Raw genomic sequence first — 23,202 nt, forward strand, 5'->3', positions numbered from 1 at the left:
TGACTACAATCTCACCTTGATTTCTGTTTCCAGTGTAGTTTTCTATGATGTCAGCATTTTAAGAGTGTGTACATTTTGCTTCTAAACCAGAAGGACCTTATTAGAAACTGCTTTGATTGAGAAGGGAAGGTCATTGATGGTTGGCAAATTGTTCTGTCACAAAGATCAGTGATATTAGAAAGAATATAATGCTTTAAGTTTCTGGATTAGAGAAAATTAGATATGCATACATAATCTGCAGAGTTAGTTTCCTTTCTTTATTTTAGATCATTTATTATTTTGCAAAAGGAAATACTTTTAAAAATTCTTAGTGGAAACAGATATCCATATAGTGAGATAATGGTAGAATATTAAACCAGTTAAAAAATGGAGAATTCCCTCTCCATTTTAAACCCTTCAAAGGCAATTTTTAAAATGATCTAAAAATCACAAACTTTTCTTTATTGGCTTTGCTCATAATAACACTAGATTATTCTTGATAATTAACATTAATAGTAGTCATTCATGTGTTACTGCTTCATAGGTTTTTTCTCAAAACTTTTTTTCACCCTTAGGAGGAAAGAATGATCTCTGCCTTTTTGTGTAACTTGCCAGTGGTATTCAGTGGATCTTCGTTTAAAGTTGCTGCGAAGTTAAATTGCAAATAGTCTTTTTAACAGCTTTATTGAGATATAATTTACATACTGTACAAGTCAGTCAGTTAAAGTGTATACTGGTTTTTAGTATATTCATGGATATGTGCAACCATCACCTCAGTGTATTTTAAACCATTTTCGTCACTTCAAAAAGAAACCGCATACCTTTAAGCTCTCACCTCCCTATTTCCCCAGCCCTAAGAAACTATTAATCTACTCTCTGTCTCTACAGATTTGCCTATTCTGGACATTTCATGTAAATGAAATCATATAACATGGTCTTTTTTGACTGGCTTCTTTCACTTGGCATATATTTTCAGGATTCAGGCTTGTTGTAGAATATATTAGAATGTACAATCTCAACTGACCAGATTGACTGTCTGGTAAAACTAAAACATCAGTGTTTTCCACAGATTTTTGACAGAACCCAGAGTGTATATGGCATAACATTCACAATGTATACAATACAATCCAAAATTACTCAATCAGGAAATTATGATTTAATCTCAAGAGAAAAAAACAGTCAACTGATGGCAACCTCAGGATGATGAGGTGTAAGAATTATCAGAAAAAGCCTTTTGAAAATGTACTTATTTTGAATATACTCCATGAAATAAAGGAAAACATATTTGAAATGAATGAAATGATAGAAAATTTCAGCAATGAAATAGAAACTGTAAAAGAACCAAATGGGAATCTCAGAACAGAAAAATATGGTATCTCAAATAAAAATTCACTGAACGGCTTCACCATCAAAAAGGAGGTTCATAGGAAAAAGTGAGTGAAATTGAATATCAATCAGTAGAAATTATCCTATGAAGGACAGAGATGAAAAGATTGAAAAAATGAACAGATTCTTAGGAATGAAAAGATCTAACATATGTGTAATTGGAGTCCCAGAAAGAGAGAATAGGGCAGAAAAAATAGTGACCCAGAATGTCCCAAGTTTAGAGAAACATAGGAATTAATAGAATCAACAATTGTAGCAAATCCAAAACAATATAAATTCAAAGAAAATCACACCTAGTACCTCATAATCAAAGTATGGAATACAAAGGTTAATGAGAAGGTCTTGAAAGCATCTAGAGGAAAATAGCATTTTGCATACGGGGGACAAACAATTTGAATGATCTCAGATTTCTCATCAAAACCACAGAGGCTAAGGGGCTGGCCCTGTGGCTGAGTGGTTAAGTTCGCGCACTCCACTGCAGGCAGCCCAGTGTTTCGTTGGTTCGAATCCTGGGCGCGGACATGGCACTGCTCATCAGACCATGCTGAGGCAGCGTCCCACATGCCACAACTAGAAGAACCCACAAGGAAGAATATACAACTATGTCCCGGGGGGCTTTGGGGAGAAAAAGGAAATAATAAAAATCTTAAAACAAACAAACAAACAAAAAAAACAAAAAAAACCCCACAGAGGCTAAAAGATAATTGAACAATATTTTAGAACACTGAAAGGAAGAAAACTATCAACCCAGAATTCGATATCCAGTGAAAATTTCCTTCAGGAATGAAGTTAAGAAAAGGACATTTTCAGATAAATGAAACCCAAGAGAACTCATTGCTTCAGACCTTCCTTACAAGAAATGTTCAACACCATATTTCAGAATGAAGAGAAATGTTATCAGAAGGAAATCTGGATCTTCAGGAAAGAAGAAAGAGCATAATAAATAGCAGAAATCTCAGTATATATAAAATACTTTGTTCCCTCTTAAATTCTTTAAAATACATGACTGTTCAGAGCAAAGTTGTTTTGGTGGGATATTCAATGAATGAATATGTAGTATATATGCCAACTGTAACATAATGGACAGAGATATGGCCTTTAATTATACTCTGGTATAATTATTGACCTTTAAAATTTAAAAAAAAAAAGGAAAAAGCCTGTGGGGACAGAGCAAGTAACTTATAGGGGAAAGAAAGCTAGTTTCTCATCAGATTTTTCAACAACAAAGCTTTATGACAGGGAAAAAATGCATTAAATATTTATGATACCCCTGAAAACAAAATATGAACATAATTGACTTTCGGGTGTCAAGAGCACATAAAAATGTTATCAACTTTCAGAAACCTGGGGAATGTTGTTTCCATGAATTCTTCCTGAAGAATCTAGTAATCTACTAGAGAATGAGCCACAGACAACCAAAATGACCAGAGAGGCATCAGCTTACGGACAGGTGTTGCTCATTAGTCATTTGTAGAACTAAAACAGAAAAAAGGTTAAAAGGGACAGAGTACAGTATAAATGGCTGTATGCTCTAATAATGAACATATACTACAACTGGAAAGGTGGTGGTGATAATTGGGAGAATTGATGTAATTTTTTTTCACGCTGTTTCAGTAATCAAATTGTTGGTGCTAGAATAAATATCGTTATTTTGAGATTGTTGTGTGTGTAATGTGAAATAAAACGAATGAGTGATTATGGGGTATTCTAATTCTCTCATCCCATGTCCTTAAGAATCAGGCTGCTTGTGTAGAAGGAAGGAGATACTGATGTAACACGGAAGAGGGTCACTAAAACCCTATAGTTCTGACCTTGAATTGGAAGTATCAGTATGAACTACTGAGGTATTTTATCTTTACAGACTCACACACACACACTTTTATACAGATATGTATATATGTAGCTTTGTACAGTGAAGGGGATTAGAAACACTGACCAACACAGGAGCAGTGAGCAGTCCTATTGACAGACTATGGTCCGCAAATATCACTTCCCATTGGGGGAAAAAAATAGGCTTCTTGGAGAAATGGCTGATTCTGCGTCTAGATAGGAAGTGTACAAGATGAGCCTGGTACATCTTGTCATACCAATTTGCAAGTAAGCTTTCAAAGACTTTTAGGGTCTTGTCTGGAGGACTCAGGAGCCAAATTGAAAAGCCTCCTGGCCAAAAATGGAAAAATTTGAAATTTAATAGGGATAATAATTTAAACAAATTGAAACCATGAACTATGCTTAAATTCATTAGTTCGTAATGCTTTTAAAGCCTAATGAGTTTGAAACAACCAGATCTATATTGCAGATTCCGCAAAAGACTCAGAATTTTTATTTACCAAGCACTTGTGGAAGGGGATGAGAATTGTGAGCCTGAAAGTGGATGAGAGTGTGAGCCTGAATAAGAATATTGGTTGAAAGTGTTAAGTAGCCTTTAGACCCAGCTTACCTTCCCTACTCTGGGCAGCTGGGCAACTGCTCCTCTCTTTCCTTGTTGGAACACTGGAGGTTTCTTCCCTGGAGAGAGTATAACACAGGGTCTCTGGATCCTTGGAGGACCCAGTGGAGGGGCCTCAAATTTACCGTGCCAGACATGGAGGTTTACCAGAGGAATTAGCACTACAGACTGAATGTTGAGACAACTCCTCACCTGCTCTTTCCCATTTGCCTATGAAGATGATAAAAGCCAGGCTTTGCTCCCAGACAGATGATTAGAAGATTCAACTCTGAAGTTGGAGATTCTTCCAATGAAACAGCTAAGCTGGGTCACCCAGCACACAGAGCATCCCATCGGCTTTTTAGCATCCTGCTATTAAATGTGAATGGAGAGCCAAGGCTCTTTATCCACGGAAAACCTTTGACATTAATTTCCAAAAGCAAAAGAAACAAGTGGAAGAAAAGAAACTTGGGGGAAACATAACTTAAGGAAAAGAAAATCCCTCTTCCCCAGAAGATCATTAATATTCTCTGAGAGATATGAGAATGTATGGCATATATGCAAAACATTATGCTATTAAAAAGGGATACCCAGAGAATAAAAAAGCCTTATGAAATTAAAACTCTGGTAGTAGATTAAAAAAAAAAAACCCTCAGTAGAAGAGTTGGAAAGTAAAGTTGTAGAAATGCTCTAAGAAATAGGAAAAAAAGTCAAAGACCTGGGATGCTGGAAAGGAAAGTGGAGAAAACTATAGGATCATTCAGAGGGTAAGACATCTGAATAGTAAGAGTTCCAGAATAAGAGGACAGGAAAAAATGAAAGACATAAAATTATCAAAGAAACAAAGAAAAATTTTATAGAGCTGAAAGACATGAATTTCCATATTTAAAAGGTCCACTGAATGCTCAACACAGTGATGGCATATAGACCCACTGCACGGCCTGAGGATGGTACGGATGAATGAAATGAACTAATATAAACAGTTCATGTAATGATTACTCACTTTCTAATTTATTATATGCTGTGTAAAAGTATAGGAGGCTATTCATTATCAAATTATTGATTTATTTTTGTATTTGCCTTATTTTCTCCACTCACTTTTAAGCTTCCAGGGGCATAGTCTACCGCATGTTCCTCTATTGTGTTCAGTGGCTGTATTTCACTATGTCTCTCTGGAGGTTTTCTTCATCTGGACCTGGAGCCTTGTGAGTGTTTCAAGGTCTTCTTCCTGGATGTGGGTTAATGGGTTGCTGCACTCCCATTGTCAAATCATATTTTAGGAGCAGTTACTATTGCGTGTGGATTTGAGACCATACAAAAGCTTCAGAAAGAGTTACATCAGTCACTGTTGCATGGTGCCCACTGGGTTGTATTTCCTCAGAGTCAAATTATTTATCTAGTCATTTACTTATTCCTTCCTTTTTCACCTCATTCCACAATGGATTTAGGCAATTTAAAATAAGAATGCATACAATAAAACAGTGGCAAAACACATGGATGAGTAAAGAATCATGAAATAGAAATTAGGTTTAAAACTAAGTAAAGAACCTAAACGAGGAAAAAATAACTAATGAGCAGAAATTGTCAGGTTATGTTTTCATATTTTTCATGCTTATCTTTTCTTCTTTTCCTGGTATCGTTTATTCCTGTGAAAATGGCCACATTTCAGATGAGACTAAGACCCTACTGCTCAGGCATGGTAGCATTTTGTTGGATAGACTCTCCCTCTGAAGGCAAGTGAAGCCGTTTGGTGGAACTTAATGGGGTGTGTGTGCTTTCTGGTGTTTGTCTTAAACATTAAATGCTGGCTTGAACAATTCATAGGATGGAATATATTTTTTTTGAAGTAATCTCTCTTTACCCTAGTCCAAAATTTAAAAAAAATTCACTTATTCATGGATTTCTTCATAACTCCTAATTTTTCCTCATGGAATTTGTTCCATATTCAAGATTTATGATTATAATTTTTATTAACCTCATCTACTTGATGTTAATAATGTTTTATATAATGTGGTTCACTCTAGGGTAAAGTGTACTGCTGCGTTGTAGGAAATGGGTCAAACCTGTTTTAATGGAATTTGTTGAGGGAAATAACACAGAATTCAATTCTGAGGAGTTTCTCATCCCTTTTCCCATAAGAATTTTACGAAGGATAGGTTTGTGTCGGCCTCCATCAGGGCTTCAGGCTGATTTCATCTCTTTCAGCTGGGACTTGTGGTGTCACTTGGCAGTTATCTTCTTGGGACGTGTAAAATCAGTACACTTTTACAACGAGAGAAGTGTTTTGAGGCCTGAGGCAAGCATAGAACTCCCTTCAGTCCCTCAGAGGCCTGAGTCACTTTTCAAAACTGGAGCTTTTCATACTGCTAATGGAGGGGGTATTTATATAATATCCTGAAATTACTAAAGAATAGGTAATGTGATAGCTAAAAATTGTTAAACTAGAGCTAGAGGTGAACTCAGGATGTGCACCGTAATGGGCGTCATTTCATATAAAGGTACAGTCATTGGATCACAGTGCATTTGGTATTTCAGTAACTGCGAGGAATTTGGGCCAACTTCAAAATTAGAGGGAACAGTCCCAAAAGATCACACTTACTTCTGACACCAATTATGGGTTTGGGGGTTCCCCAAACCACCTTCAGTTTCAGTAATTTGCAAGAAGGACTCCAAACTCACTGAAAGCTGTTCTACGTACAGTTACAGTTTATTACGTGGACCGGGTACAGATTAAAATCATCCCCGAGAAGAAGCCCAAAGGGCAGAGCTCAGGAGAAATATCAAGCACAGAGCTGCCGTGCTCCTTTCCCTGTGGCGTTAGGACAGCATTACTTTCCTAGCACCTATGTGTGACAGCATGCATGGAGTATTGCCAGCCAAGGAAGCCCACCTGGGCAGTAGGTTTCCAGAGTTTTTGGGGGGCTCAATCACATACTGCCTACGTGACTGACCCTTAGTCTCCAGCCCTTCCCTGAAGTTGGGATGATACCTTTAGTTTCCAGTCCCTTCTGGAGGTAAAACTGATACCTACATGGCTTGAATAAATTATATCCATCATAAATTATATGGTTAGACTGTCTGGTGGCCAAAGCCCCCAGGCAAACAAAGACAGTCCTAACAGGTATGAGATTCCCAGAACCTGGAGATCACCTCCCAGTAGCTGAAGAAAAGGCCAGACCTCCCTTTGGGTAAGATTAGTTTTTCACTACACAGGCTGATCCTGGCCTTTAGCCAGGCTCTCTTACAGCAAACTGACCATATTTGTTTGGGCATCTACGTTTAGTATAGCATTTATATGATGGACACAGGCACAGTATCAGTCTGAATATGTCTCTCATTTAAAGGATCCAGTGCAGGGTGGGGATAGATTTAAAGAAACCATTAATCCATCCTTTAAGGCCATCATGTAAATTTTCTTTTCTTTCTTTCTTTTTTTTTGAGGAAGATTAGCCCTGGGCTAACATCTGCTGCCAATCCTCCTCTTTTTGCTGAAGAAGACTGGCCCTGAGCTAACGTCTGTGCCCATCTTCCTCTATTTTATGTGATACGCTTGCCACAGCATGGCTTGACAAGCAGTGCCATGTCCACACCCGGGATCTAAACTGGCAATCCCTGGGCCACTGAAGTGGACTGTGCGCACTTAAACACTGCGCCGGCCCCTAAATTTTCATGTTTTTGTACTAATTTAATTCTTGTTTCCCACTTTGGTTTACTGCTGTTTGTGTCATATGATAAACTTGTGCAGAACTATTTGGCGTGGAAACTAGCTGATGGTTAAATCTCATCCCACAGAAATAGTGGGCTATCTCAACCACCAGGCAATCCAGCAGTATTCCCTGCCACCCTTGGTTTTGCCAGATAGGATGAAGGCATATCTCACCCCATCAGGCCCTTAGGAATTCTGGCATTAAGATTTAAAGGCATAGATAGAGTTTCTTGCTTAGGAATCATGCTTGCTTCTGGCACCTGCAGGTGCAGCCCTAGTCCTGGGACCCTGTATTGGGTAGGAAGGTGAGGTGAGGAGGGAAGAATTATATAGTCATACCAGCATCTCCCTCACTTTCTCTTTCCCCAGGAAAGTGGAGTATACAGTTGATACTTGTTATATATTACTGATGAATGTTGCTTTTGGTCATGATGATTCAGAGATTCATTTTATCACTAAGAAGGCTTTTTTTATTTTGCCTTGAAATTTACTTTGCATGGTAAACTATAGAAACATCAAACTTTTAATGTTAGTATCCATGGCCCTCTGAATTTCTTTTATCTTATTTTTATTTTCATTTTGAGCATCTGCTTTGTATGCAGCAATTGGTTGTTTTTACTTGTCGATCCAAAATAAATTTGTGACTGTCATTGATTATTTGTCTACTTGAACTATTTGTTTGAAGAGATGTGTTAACTTTTTGCTATATGATATGGATTTATCAAAAAAAGTCAAGTGAATAAGTATAAATCTTAGAAACAAGTAGATTCCATTGAAGACAGGAGTGCCTAGATAACATAACAATACATAAATATGTTTTAAAGTAATTTCGTGTTGATATGGTGGTACCATCTGTTTGAGAACTATTTGAAGAAACTTCAGAAGAATCTCAAATATAACCAGCTATTTTCTTGCAAGTTGGTGGCTGATTTTGTTATCAAACAGAGCATGCTGATTTTTAGTTCAAATAGTCTCACTTCTGCTTTATGGTGTCTAACACCAAAGCAGAGTGTTGGTAGATGTTAAATGAATTTTGTGGAACACCATGAAATGTTAATATATCTTATTCCATTATGTAAAGTAGGAACAATTGTATTATTGATAAAATGACTGTATTGTGTATATATAATATAAAATCATAATTTCAAGCCATATATTTATTAAAAAAATCTATTGAATTATTTATGGTTATCCATTAGCATTTCTTGCATGAATAGTTATATGGTATTTTAAAATTGATAAATTTTACCCATTAACTTGCTTTTTTCCCCGTGTGAAGTGGGAAAAGTTTCTCATTATTCAGTCTAAGCAGTAGAAATGCCTTGGTTAATCTCACATATATATTTGGTAACCCTAGTACCAAGCACAGTCTATGGTACATAGTGAATATTTAATTGTTAGTTGATTGATTGATTAATAGAAACTGTAAAAGAAAATCCATTAGATAAATGCTAGGCATAAGCCTTCAGAGGATGCTAGGGCATGAGAATGTTTCAGGGAATGTTCTGCTTGTTATGGACAGATGGTGTGTGTCCCTTCTCTCCCCAAATTCACATGTTGAAGCTCTTCCTTAACTCCCAGCATGCCTTTGGGGAGTAATTAGGGCTAGTTGAGCTCTTGAGGATGGGGCCCTCATGGTGGGATTAGCGCCCTTCTGGAAGGAGGCACCAGAGAGCTTGCTCTCTTTCCACGTGCACACACTGAGGAAAGGCCACATGAGGGCACAGGTAGAGGGCAGCCATCTGGAAGCTGGGAAGATAGACCTCGTGAGAAGCCAAACTCTGCTGGACCTTAATCTTGGACTTTCCAGCCTCCAGAAACTGTGAGAAAAAAAAATTCTCTTGTTTGAGCCACCCAGTCTGTGGTATCTGTCTGGGCAGCCCAAGCTGACTTAGACATTACCTTGGGAAAGAAAGGCAGTTTTTACAGGGTTTTAGCAAGACAGGTCACTGGAGGGAATATTACTCAAAGGCAGTTCTCAGAAGAGAAAGCAATTATTCTTGCAGTTTATCAGCTAGTGGTTGGCCAGTTGGGCTTCATCCAGAGGAGGAGGGGCTGAGATCATGGACAGAAGGGAAGGTGAGGAACGACTGGGCTGGGAGGGACAAGCTCATAGGAGATCCACCCATGAAAGTTCTCCATCTTCTAAAACACACTGAAGTTACTGATGATCGGTTCTCAAATTGACTGTTACACAGTTATAGAAGGTTTAGTGAAATATTGTTTATGTAAATATAAATATTTGTTAAAGAGATTGTTAATATATAAAAGATAATGAAGAGCATAAATTAATAAGCCTATACATTTGCTCAGGATAATTTTTTTTTGTTTTTTAAAAAAGCTTTCTACTTTGAAATAACTATAGGTTCACAGGAAATTGCAGACAGTACCAAAAGGTTTCCTGTACCCTTGACCCAGTCTCCGCCATTTGTTACATCTCACCCTCCTCGTGAGAAGACTTCTTTCAGCGACAGTGGTTAGCAGTGTAATCTGTGTTCTACCATCCCTGGACTCCTTGCTCTTCTCTTCCTTTTCCCTCAGTCTCTTTCCCATGTCTTGCGTCTCACATACACTTCAGAGTTGGATCTGCTAGATTTCCATGTTTATTTCCATAATTACATATAATTTTAATCTCACGGTACTTTCTTAGAATTGTGCTGTAGATGTGAGTTCTAGGTTGGTTTCACTTTTGCCTCTTGTTAATTGTTTCTGGATGGTTTTTTGAAGGATGTGTAGAAAGATTAGGATTTGGGCAGCCACCATGATTTTATGTACCGAGAATTATATAATCATTAGTTTTTTATTTACATAGAATTTTGTTTTAAAGATTTTATTTTTCCTTTTTCTCCCCAAAGCACCCCGGTACATAGTTGTGTATTTTTAGTCGTGGGCCCTTCTAGTTGTGGCATGTGGGACGCTGCATGTTGAGCAGTGCCATGTCCGCACCCAGGGTTCGAACTGGTGAAACCCTGGGCTGCCGAAGCAGAGCTCACGAACTGAACCACTCAGCCACAGGGCCGGCCCCTACGTAGAATTATTAAATAATATTTTCACTGTGTAACAGGAAAGAAAGGTTTATTGACAGAATGTTATAAATAACTATTTCTCAATTGTAAGGTGAACTTCAAATTAATGTTCCCATTAAGAATTCTAATGTATGACTAACAAAAAGGCAACTTGTGACATAATTTTACCAGTGTGGATTTTCTTTTCTTTATTAATGATACAGTATTTCTTTGACAAAATTAAAAGACAATTTTAATAAACAGTTTAGTTGTAATATTATAATACAGTATGCTGTTTTTCTTCTATGTGAGTATATAAAAGGGAAGAGTAGGAAGACCGGAAAATAAAAGCATTCTTATGTGAGAATCTACTCGTCTAACCTATATAAATGATGAACTGGAACCAAATGGCGGACACTGACACGGTGTTGATGGAAGGAGAAATAACGTGTCCTAAATCAGCAGTTCTCAGTGACCAATCCCCATGCAGTATTCTAATTCGTCGTCTGGGTCGGGGCTGAGGTGCATGTAGTTAAACAACCTCCGTAGTTGATTCTGATGTCCAGCCAGAGTGGAGTGCTTTGAAAGTTAACTATTGTTATATCCACATTTTACTACTGTAGGCAAATATTTATAATAATCCTGCTCTGGTCCTGATGTTCTAGTGGAGTAATACAGTAAACATGACCTATAGAATATTGCCCTGTCAATATGGTCATTATTTTGTAACGCTTTTTTATTCTTAATGTTACAAATAAAAAATATGTATCATTATAAATATTAATTCTGACTTAGAGTTTTAAAATAATGCTTTCCTTTTAAGCCACATATTTTTGCTTTTGCTTGGGGACAAAAAAATTACTGATTTTAGAAACTTTAAGTAATGATAAATGGTATGATTCACATGCAGGTTAGGAAGAAACCTGAATAATGTTTTTACATGCTAATGTAGAGATTTTATCTCTTCTAAACGTGTCTATCTCTTTTTCTCTGTTCATGAATTGTCAAGACTAGAACTAATGTTTTGCCTGAATTTCCTTTTCACTCCCTTTATTGACAATACTGAGTATCTGGTTGGCTGGCTGCTAGTGCATTTGCAAGATGTCACTGACTCAGAGTGGTTCTGAATGGCAGATGTTATTTTCCTTGTTATGCCAGAAAATGGATTGTTCTGTTTATCCATTGCCATGTGATACATTGTGTTTTCCAGAAGCAGGCACTGCGACAGAATGTGTAATACAGCGTGTGTTAAGGATTAACACCTGTGCAAGGGAGTTTGTGGAAGCAGAACTAGGCAGAGGGAGAAATCAGACTGCACTGCAGGCCACAGCCTCACCCAGCCCCACTGGGAGGTCTGGAGAGTCTGTGTCCCGTCCGAGTTGTTGTAGTCCAAATGGCTGAGCCTTTATATTTCCACCTCGATTATTCAGTGGATATGGACTGCCCAAGACAGGCCTTTTGGTGAAAGGCTCTGCAGCGTTGAAGGAGATAAGGGTTGGGAGCTTTCTGCTGACATCTGGGGCAGCGCCGTCCATTGAAGGAGGAGGCAGCACATCTCTGTGTCCACCATAGACCCTGAACATAATGACTCATATAAAACAGCAGTCACTTTTTGCTCATGAGTCTGCAATTGGGCAGGCCTGGGCAGGGACCCCTGTCTCTTTGCTGTCAGGGTGAGCTGCAGTGGCTCACCTGGGGTTGGAAGATCCACTGTCAAGATGACTCACTCCCATAGTGAGCCAGTTAGGGCTGCCCATCAGGTGGGGGTTCAGCCAGAGCTCTAGGCCTGGGGCCTGTGTTCTTCTCACATGGGCCTGTTGAGTACCTTAACATGATGACTAGGTTCTAAGAGCAAGGGTTTGAGAGAACAAAGCAGAATTGCTTGGCCTTTTTATGACTGAACCTTGGAAGTCATACAGCCTCACTCGCACCATACTCTGTTCATTGAGGCAGTCACAAAAACCTGCCCAGGTTCAAGCAGAGGGGATATGTATTTCTACCCTTGCTGGGCACAGTTTTTGAAAAATACAATCTGCCACATCCATGAAACTTAAAAGTCCAAGGTGCCTTTATTAGAAATAGGATTGGCTGCATCTTTTAGAAAATTCAAATTAATAGTGGTTCAAATATACTGGGTAAGATCCTTCTGGACCAAGGCCCTTGCAGAGAACAACTGTAAAATCTGGGCATGACACAGAACCCAGCCATCTTAGAGGCATTAGAGAGCGAAGTGAAGCAGGCAGAACCTGATTGGGAGTACACACTCAGAGAAGGTGAGGACTGTGAAATGAGGTCTTCATTTTTGCAGCTTTAGCGTGGGGCTGGGGGAAGACTGCATAATGTGCAGTGTGGCTTGGGCACAGGTGCAGAAGGTGCCATCTTTGTGGCCTGTGAAATCAGAAAACTGAATCTTGAGAAACTGTTTGCAAGAGAGGAGATCCAAAAGCTGCCTGCCTTCAGCTCTGATTGACCCCGAACCACACACTCCCTCAGAGCTGCTCCACTAAGGCCAAATGATACGGACCGGGACCAGAATTGCTGCCCAAGAAGCAGAGTTTGCAGTTTAAGTGTAATAAATCAGCTGATAAAACAAAAGAAAAACCCTCTAATTAGAGAAAAATAAAAGAATCCAGGGTCCCAACAATTTAACATTCATCATGTTTAGGGTACGATTAAGGGTACGATTAAAAATTACCCAATGGACAAAGAAACAGGAAAATGGAACTGATTTTTGAGAGAAAATGAAATCAACTGAGACCATCTCTGAAATGACCCAGACGTGGACACTAACAGACAGGGATTTTCAAGTGGCTATTGTGACTGTTCTCAATGAAGTACAATGAAATCTGCACACCATAAATGAAAAGATAGGAAATCTCAGCAGAGAAACAGAAACAATAAAAAAATCAAATGGAAATTCTGAAATGAAAAGTTTCAGTGGATACACTTAACAGTCTAGTGGAGATAACAGAATAAAACTTGAAGATAAATGAATAGAAATTATCAAAGGTGAAGAATACAGAGAAAGAGATTAAAATAAAAGCACCTCAAGGACCTGTTAGTTTCAGAAAGTTTTATACGCATGTACTTTGAGATCCAGAAGGAGAGGAGAGAGAATGGGCCAAAAAAAATCTGAAGAAACAATGGTCCCATGTTTCCTAAATTTGATGAAAGACATAATGTATGTATTTGAAATGCTCAGTAAATACTAAGGAAGATGAATATGAATAAGGCCATGCAAAGCTTCATTATAGTGTAATTGTTGAAAGCCAAAGATGGAGCAAATTTTGGAAGCAGCAAGAGAAAAATGATACTTTACATATAGAGAAACAAAGAGTCCATTAACAGGTGAATTCTCATCAGAAAATATGGAGCCAAAAGAGAGACTGTCAAGCAAGAATTCTATATCCAGTGAAAATATCCTTCAAGAATAAAAGTAAAAGACATTTTTAGGTAAAAGAAAAACAGAAGAATTTGTTGCAGGTAGACCTGCATTGCAGGAAGTGCTAAAGGAGGTTCTTTAGGCTGAAGGGAAATGGTAGCAGGTGGAAACTTGGATCTGCAGAAAGGAATTCAAGGCACTAAAAATTGTAAATATCCGGATAAATACAATATTATGTGAAAATTTGCTTTTTTATTAATTTCTTCACAAAAGTATGACTGCTCAAAGCAAAAGTTATGGCATTGCTTTGCGGGGTTTCTAATGAATGTAGATGTTATACATATATATTATATTATATTCATACATGTTTATGTATGTATAAACAATTGTATCATAAAGTATGAGGGGAGTAGATATGGATCTACACAGTGACAACATTTTTTTGTGAAGCGGTTCAACATTAATTCTAAGTAGACTATGAGAGATAAGGATGCATATTTTAATTTGTAGAGCAACCACTAAAAGAAAAAATGCGAAGAAATTATAATTTTTCTTGAACCCATCAGAGAGCTCAGGTCACAGGGCAACCAACTAACCTGAAATCTAAGAAAAGACAGTTGCCTCCAAGGAGAAGATCACTGAGGTAGAAAAGAGAGCAGAGAACTGGATCTTGGGGAAGGATGGCATCAGGGGATCTGGGAGTATGCTTCTGGAAAAAGAGAAGTTAGGAAAGGAGACTGAGAAGAGCTGGTCTTAATTGAGAGAATAAATAGAGGAGAAAGTGGCATAATTGGGAGACTGATCAGCAGTGTCAGATGTCATAGAGCAATCATTTAAGATTCAAACTGGAAAGATCTTACTGGGTTTGGCAATTAAGAGGTCATTTGTCATATTAAAGAGAATATTTTCTGCATAATGAATAGGAAAGGGAAAGCCAAAATAGTAATAGATAACTTTATAACTATGACTTTAATTATTTAACGACGTTTTGTCAAATACTTCTAGTATTGTTAAATGTTTTCTTTTTATGTAGCCCTTTAAGGTGCCAAAACTACAGTTTAATGATCAAATTATTTGTAGAGAGAATAAATAGATGTTCACCTACTTGTCTTTGATCCTAGCTCCTCTAGGAGACAGAAAAGAACCTTTTGGGTTCGAGAGTACTATCAATTATCTAAGTGTAACCACCTTTATACTCAGTTTACACTTGGAATCTCTTTGCATTCCACTACTCCAGTGGGAACGTTATTATGAAGTAATTAAGTGCATTCTTGACTCAGATGTTGGATATTGCTCAGCAGACGCATCTGTACCTCCCCTGACATTTGTGGGGATTTGAACCTGCAGCCTGTCTCACCCTGCCCACACTTCAAAAACCTTGAGAGCTGAAAGAACTGGAGCTATCCCTATACAGGACAGGCCCCGTTCAGAGCATACTTTGTGTGCTTTCTCCCAGGTGTTTTTCTTTTGGCCACTATGAAATTAGATTTAGATGAAAATGATAGACAAATCCTGAAGGAAAGATGAAACCACAAAAGGTCAAACTGTAGTCTTTGGTTGAAAAAGGAGGAAGGGACATGTTTTCCTTTGTTTGAGATGATAAAGTGCTGGACTTATATAAGTTTTAGGCCTTCCTTTGTGCCTGGTAATTTAGGTCATATTTAGCATCAGCTGGGTAGAAAAGTCATCATTTCCTCCTCCCTATGAATCCTTTAAGTTCTACCTCATATCAGCATTATACTGTGTCCCCAAAACAAAGATAAAATAAATATCTTCAAACTCAACAGATGACTGGGAAGAATAGCTCATATCCTCCTGGGGTCTTACTAATTCGGAAGATTAGGAGAGTTTCCATCTGCTTAAATAATGACCATATTAGGAACAGAGAGGCTTCCTTTTCAGCTGTGGAATAAACTGGGTGAGTATGTGGGATGAGTCAGTAGGCAGCATGTTACATGGAATGTATAATTGTATTCCCTATTGGACAAGCAGAGATCAATTAGTAATATCATTATAACATTATCATGTTTATCTATGATCTTGATACCCTTTAATTAACTGTTTTGACTGAAAAATATTGCTGACTATAGATGATCATAGTGGCTTGGTCAAAACATTTTCATATTCTTAGATTAAATGACTCAGACATTATACACATGTATTTTTGGTTTTTAATTTTGATCAAACAGTGCTGTGTGTAGTTAAAGTAAAACTACTAGTATCAAAAAGAGTACACTGAGAAATGGTTCCTACTCCACACCTGTTATGCCTGCTCCCCAGTAGCCACCACATTCACTGCTTTAAGCTATTTTTTTGTTATTTAACCCCATTTTCCTAGTGTCTTGATAACTAATGCTGATATTTCTTGATTTATAAATTTTAGACATAGAATATGTGCATTTTAGAATTATTTTTTATTTTTAATCAAGAAGAGTTGTTGAATTTTTTTCAATAAGATAGAAATAGATAGATGCTTCCTTAACATGCTGTGTGTGTGTGTCTCATACCTCAAAGTCAGCATCAGGCTTAATAGGTAACATTACTAAAGTCAGGGCAAAACATAGCTGTCCATTGTCACCAATATTATTTTACATTGTAGTGGAGATACTAGCCAATACAATTAGGCAAAAGAATAAATTAGAAGTGTAACAGTAGTCAAATTTATAGATGATATTATTTATAGATGATGTTATTTGATACCTAGAAAATCAAAGAGAATTAAATGAAAAAATGGTAAGAAAGTTCAAGAATGATATCAATACCTTTGTAGGCTAATTAACTGAGTAAATATTTACTGCATACTACCAAGTGTCAGGTTCTTTTCCAGGTGCTGGGAATCTAGTAGTGAACAAAACTGGCAAAAATTTCTGTCTTTGTGGAGTTTATAATTTAACAACAATCAATAATTATAAAAAGATATAGTAGAGGAAAAGGCTGTGTTTAATACCTAAAAATATAGAATACTAAGAGATATATTTATTATGAAATATACAACATATATACATAAATATACAATGAGGAAGACTGTTCCTACCAGATATTAGAATGTATTTGATAATTAAAAGTATATTACTACTGTTTGAAAAGACAGACTAATGGAACAGAACTGAAAGTCTGCTAATAGACCCAAATAGTTATATGCATTAACCTGTGATGAAGGTTATACCTCAGCTCAGAGGTTCAGTAAATGGTGTGTGGAAAAAAATAAAATTGGATCATACCTTTTACAGTATACCAGGAAGAATTCCAAATGGATTAATCATTGAAATGTAAACAAATAAAACCTAAAAGTGCTCCCATGGAATGAAACATGCGGGTAAACACATTTCTTGTTATGACTCAAAATCCACAAAGTCGTGAAAGAAAACTTTATTCATAAATTCAACACACACAGAAAAAGACTGCATGGGACGAAAAGTCCATAAACAAGGTCAAAAGACAAATGTTCACTGGGGAAAAAAGATTAGCATATAATGAACAAAGGAGCAATCTTCCTAATATATAAAGAATTTCTGGAAATGTGTAAGAAAAGGAGCACAGTATAGTAGAAAAATAGGCAAAGGGCATTTCACAGAAGCAGGAATACAAATGGCTCCTAAATATATGAGATGGTCTCACTGATAATATAGAATATTCAAATAATCACTTTACTACTACTTTTCACCTGTAAGATTGGCAAAAAGTCCAAATATTTGACAGTCTACTCTCATGTGAAGCTGTAGGGCAGTAAGCACTCTCACATGATGCTCATGTGAGTGGGAATTGGTTCAACTATGGAAGGGCCATTTGGATGTACTTACCAAAGTTTCTAATGCTTGCGTCTTTGACTAGAAGTTCCACATTTAGAATTTTATCCTAAAGACATCATCATGTACATACACATGAAAGTAGTATATGTACAGAGTTGTTTACATCGGGGTTATTTATAAAAGGAAAAGATTGGCGAAAACTCGTGTTCATCAACAGCAGACTAATTAACTAAATTATGTCGCAATCATACAGTAGCATACTGAGAAGAAGGATGGGGCTTTTTCTGTTCTGATATGGCTCCAAGATTTGTTGTAAGTAAAGAAAGAAATGTGCAGATTGGTATACATAATATACTATTTGTGTGAAAATTAATTTTATGTATTTGTATTTGCTTGTATGTACCTAAAGGAAACTCGGAAAGGATAGGTAAGAAACTACAATAATTACTTTAGGCAGTACAGGAACCGGGGGAATGAGGGGACAGGTGTGAGAGGAAAATTTTTCGAACCTATACCTTTTTATATTTTTTCTTTTGTTTCTTTCTTTTTTTAAAGATTGGCACCTGAGCTAACATCTGTTAACAATCTTCATTCTTTTCTTTCTTCTTCTCCCTAAAGCCCCCCCAGTACATAGTTGTATATTCTAGTTGTAGGTCCTTCTGGCTCTGCTGTGGCACATCACCTCAGCATGGCTTGATGAGCAGTGCTATGTTCGTGCCCAGGGTCTGAATCAGTGAAACCCTGGGCTGCAGAAGCGGAGTGCGTGAACTCAACCACTCAGCCACAGGGCCAGCCCCTATATATTTTTTTATTTTCAACAAAGCAAGTGTTTCATCCATTGAAACAATTAAATAAATAGAATTAAAACAAAACTAAAAAGTAGTCCATATGTTTTGAAACTTTGAAATGCATTCTTTGTAAGCATGGGTAGAGGGAAAATCACAATGGAAATTACAAAATATTTAGAACAAAAAGAAAAATACTACATATTAGAGCTTGTGGGATGCAGCTACTGTAACTTGTAAAAGAATATCTCTAACATTAAATAAAATATTGCAAAAGGATTTTTTTAAATGGTGAGTTAAGCCTTTTGTAACTCAGGATGCTAGAAAAGAACAGCAGAGTAAACCTGAATCACAGAGAAAGAAAAGAACAAAACAAGTTAAATTGATGAAATAAAGTAAGAAATAAAAAGATAAAATAAGAAGAGGACCAGTTAATCAAAAATGATTATTTAGAAATGATCCATAAAAGAGAAATATCTAGCAAACTGTTGATTATAGTAAAGAATGTGGTGCCTGGAGCCTGACTGCGTGGGTTTGAATCCTGACGCCAGTTGTGTGACTTTGAGCATTAATTCTGTGCTTACCTCATCTGTAAAGGGGAAAATAATTGTACCTCCCTTACAGTGTTGTTGTGAATATTTAATAAGCAATGCACTTAAAGCACTTAGAACACTGCATGGAAAATAGAAAGTACTAATAAGCATTCAGTGTTATTTTTATCAAGTTATAAAAGATACAACGAAATAATATTAGGAATAGGACTGTAAATATATTGTAGATTTAAAAAATAATAACAGAATACTGTGAATAACTGTATTCCAATAAATTTGGAAATTTGGATGAAATATATATTATAAAAATATAAACCACTGAAATTTACTCAAGAAGAAGTGGAAATTATCTGAATAAAATAAGAATGTTTAAAGAAACTGAATCTGTAAGGAAAGTTCTTCCTCCACAAGACTCCAATCTCATAATTTCTTTAGGTATTTCTTGCCTTTTCCCATCTTTCTTTTTAAAGTTGAAAGACACATGCTAAAATGCACAGGTGCTAAATGTGCAGTGATGAGTTTTGACAGTGTGTATACCTGTGTAACCACCATCCCAGTCAAGATAGAGAATGTTGCCATCACCCTGCAAATTGCTTTGTGCTCTTTTCCAGTTAGCATCCTCTATTCCTCCAGTCACCAGTTGTTCTGGTTTCTGTCACCTAGCTTAGTTTTACCTCTTCTAGAACTTCTTATAAATGGAATCGTATATCATGTATTCTTTTTTGTTTGATGTCATGATCAACATGTTTCTGAGATTCATCTAATTTGATATATATCAATAAATTGTGCCTTATTGCTGAACAGTCTTCCATTGTATAAATATGTAACAATTTATATACCTACCTGTTGGTAGTCATTTGAGTTTTCTCCAGTTTTGAGCTATTGGGAATATAGTACATGTGTACTAGTAATATAAAACATGCGTGGATGCAGTAAACTCCAAATGCAGGATAGTGGTTGCTAACCTCTGCGGAGTGGGGGGAGGGAATGACATCAGGAAGGGTAATGAGATACTTAGGGAGTGTCAGAACTATCTATAATGTCTTGTTAAGTTTTGTCCATTTCATTAATTATTATTTGTTATGACTAGAAATATATAAATATGATGTCTTGTTTTAATATTTCCTATTTTTTAAATAGCCATAAATACTATTGATGTTTTAAGGTCCTGTCTGTATAATTCCTTTTGTCTCTTAAAATCTGAGAAATAAACCTATAGCAGTTATGCATAGTGACTATATAGCTTAATACTTTTAAGTAAATAATAAAATAGGGGGCCCGCCTGTGGCCGAGTGGTTAGGTTTGCGCGCTCCGCTTTGGCTGCCCAGGGTTTCGCCAGTTCAGACATAGCACCACTCAGCAGGCCATGCTGAGGTGGTGTCTCACATAGCACAACCACAAGGACCTACAACCAGAATATATAACTCTGTACTGGAGGGCTTTGGGGAGAAGAAGAAGAAGAAAAAAGAAGATTGGCAACAAATGTTAGCTCAGGTGCCAATCTTTAAAAAAAAAAAAAAAAAGAATAAAATACGTTTTTTTCCTTGTCTAAAAATGGTCTAGGTAATTTCTAAGGTTGATTCCAGCACTAAAGTGTGCTTCTTTGATGTTCCCAAACAAGAGGAAATTCTTTCTTCATGTAGCTTTTCTGACACTTCAGGATAAATTCAAATCTTGAGTATTATGAAGCCCATTTCCTGTACAAGTGGTTGTTTTCAGTCTGTCTCTCTGCCTATCTCTGTTAAGCAATCATCTGTCATCTACAACAGGGGTCGGCGAACTTTTCCTGTAAAGGGCTGGATAGGAAATATTCTAAGCTTTGCAGACCAAAGTCCCTGTCAGAACCACTCAGCTGTGCTGTTGTAGTGGTAAAGCTACCAGAGATAATACTTAAACTAATGGGTGGAGCTGCATGCCGATAAAACTTTACACAAATGGGCTGTGGGCTGGATTTGGCTCGTGGGTCATAATTTGCCAACCTGTGAGGTACAACACATTCACAGAAATTACTTCAGTAATCAAGGTAGTACTAATATTATCCCCATATTACAGGTGGGAAAACTGAGGCATAGAGACCTTAAGTGGCGTCATTTAGGTTAAATTAGAGTGACCCTATCATAGTCCCATTAACTACATGGCAATAGGATTTTTTAATAAATATATATGTAATGTTCATAGAAGATTCTCTTTCTTCCTCTAAAAGAGTAAATTGAGAGGGTTTAATCTCTTAGTTTTTCACAATTACAATCTTTAGAGTGTGATTAGAAACCTCATTGCTGAGTATTCTTTTTTTTAAAATTTTTTTTATTGCTTTTTCTCCCCAAATCCCCCAGTACATAGTTGTATATTTTAGTTGTGGGTCCTTCTAGTTGTGGCATGTGAGACACCACCTCAGCATGGCCTGATAAGTGGTGCCAAGTCCACGCCCAGGATCCGAACAGGTGAAACCCTGGGCTGCTGAAGCAGAGTGCACAAACTTAACCACTTGGCCACGGGGCCGGACCCTGAGTATTCATCTACAACGTCATTTTATGTATGATTTTCCCATGGTTTGTAACACTTCATTATTCAAATGTAAAGACAAATATAAAAACTGGTATGATTTAGTTTGTTTTAGATTTGGATATTTTATAAGCCTTTGATTTAACATCTGTAAATAGCTTTATATAATATATATTATTGAAGGACATAAAAGAAAATTCATAAGTAAGATACAATGTATTCATGGAACATTTATTTATCTATATTTACATTCAGGGTCTAGGAAGTATATTTTTCCCTGACCACTTTCACGTGTTAGAGGGTACTATGCTTTGTGAGTATCAAGTAATTATGGCTCTTCTCTGTATGCAAAAGTAGGCTACCATAGTCACATTGGAATATGTGCAAATATAAAGGAAGGATGGTAAGATTAATTTAACATGACTGAAAATTACCACAGTACTTTTTATCTCCAGAACTGAACACTGAAACTGCTTGTGTTTAAGAAAGTTTTAATATGAATTGAAGCCAGGATTTGAACTCAGAAAGTAGTAAGATAGATATTCTTAGAGTATTAATTTTAAAAGAAGTTGAGATTTTCACACAAAAAGGTTATCTTACCAAGTAACTGATTATGTTTGTTTTTCCCAACTAAAAATTGAATGTATCTACTTTTTCAGGGATATCAAACCTGACAATATATTGATGGATATGAATGGACATATTCGGTTAGCAGATTTTGGGTCTTGTCTGAAGCTGATGGAAGATGGAACGGTAAATAAAGATAAATGTTAAGTTTTTTAACCCACAGACTTTTCCCTTGCTACTTGTCTTCTTTGTTTTAAAAATCATCTATTTATATTTTCTATCTATCCATCCATCCATCCATCCATCAATCCATTTGTCTTTCTATGCTCCACCTTCTTCCACAAAGGCACTTAGGTATACTTATTTATAATAGGACTTGTTCATAAAGTTATATGCCATTTTCAGCTGTTTATATTAATGATCTTCAGATTGATACAGTATGCTTTTTATGAGACCCTTATTTGTTCCTTCTTTAGCTGAACTGTTTATTATTGTACTTGAGATATTTCCACAGTTCCAGAGGGATGAAGAAAATAAATCCCACATGGAAAAATAAAATGTGACTCCTTCTTCAGTTTTATTCTTTTTTTAATCTTTCTTTCCTAGTTGTCTAGTTTTTCTGAGACAGTGTTCAAGTTTTATAAGAAAATTCTCAAGTTGATTCAGTTTTATGTTACCATTTGCTTTAGCTCTGCTAACTCTAGCCCATCAAGTGTTTTCCTTCACTTACTTAAAAGTTTGTATGCCCTGATTTTGCTCTCTGTTTTCTTGTGTTTTTTTTTTACTTTAGTTTCCTGTCTGTATAGCAGAAGTCAAAATGCATATCATTTTAGTTGGCAGAAATGTTTTTGGAGAGCAGTTTAGGATAATGCATTCCAAGGGCCATGAAAATGTCTATTATTCTAGACCAGTAATTTGACTTCTGAAGATTTATCCTAAGAAGATAACTTTTAAAAAAGAGATTATATGATTTCTGCCTCTGGCCATGATGGAGGGAGTAATTGGTACCAAACTGTCCTCTCACTATAAACAACTCTAAAACTGGACGCAATATTTGAGACAGCTGTTTTCAGGCAATGGACAACAGGCAGCACAAGACTATTATCTCTGAGAGAAGTGAATTCATGAGGTGAGCCTCAGAATTTCCCAGGATTGGGACAGT

At 36.7% G+C, this 23,202-nt stretch overlaps 1 protein-coding gene across 20 annotated transcripts in view; it reads left to right on the plus strand.

The window, feature by feature from the left end:
• The window catches only part of CDC42BPA (CDC42 binding protein kinase alpha), a 327,011-nt gene that overhangs the window by 136,777 nt on the left and 167,032 nt on the right, over positions 1-23,202 (plus strand). For all 20 annotated transcript variants that reach the window (XR_011434078.1, XM_070255597.1, XM_005607958.4 and 17 more), the window contains one exon: positions 22,133-22,226. Coding sequence is in view for 19 of the 20 variants with exons in the window: in XM_070255597.1 (XP_070111698.1) it covers positions 22,133-22,226 (94 nt within the window). In the remaining variant the exon portion in view is untranslated. The remainder of the gene's footprint in view (positions 1-22,132; positions 22,227-23,202) is intronic.

Source organism: Equus caballus, chromosome 30, assembly GCF_041296265.1.
Source record: "Equus caballus isolate H_3958 breed thoroughbred chromosome 30, TB-T2T, whole genome shotgun sequence".
Taxonomy (NCBI): domain Eukaryota; kingdom Metazoa; phylum Chordata; class Mammalia; order Perissodactyla; family Equidae; genus Equus; species Equus caballus.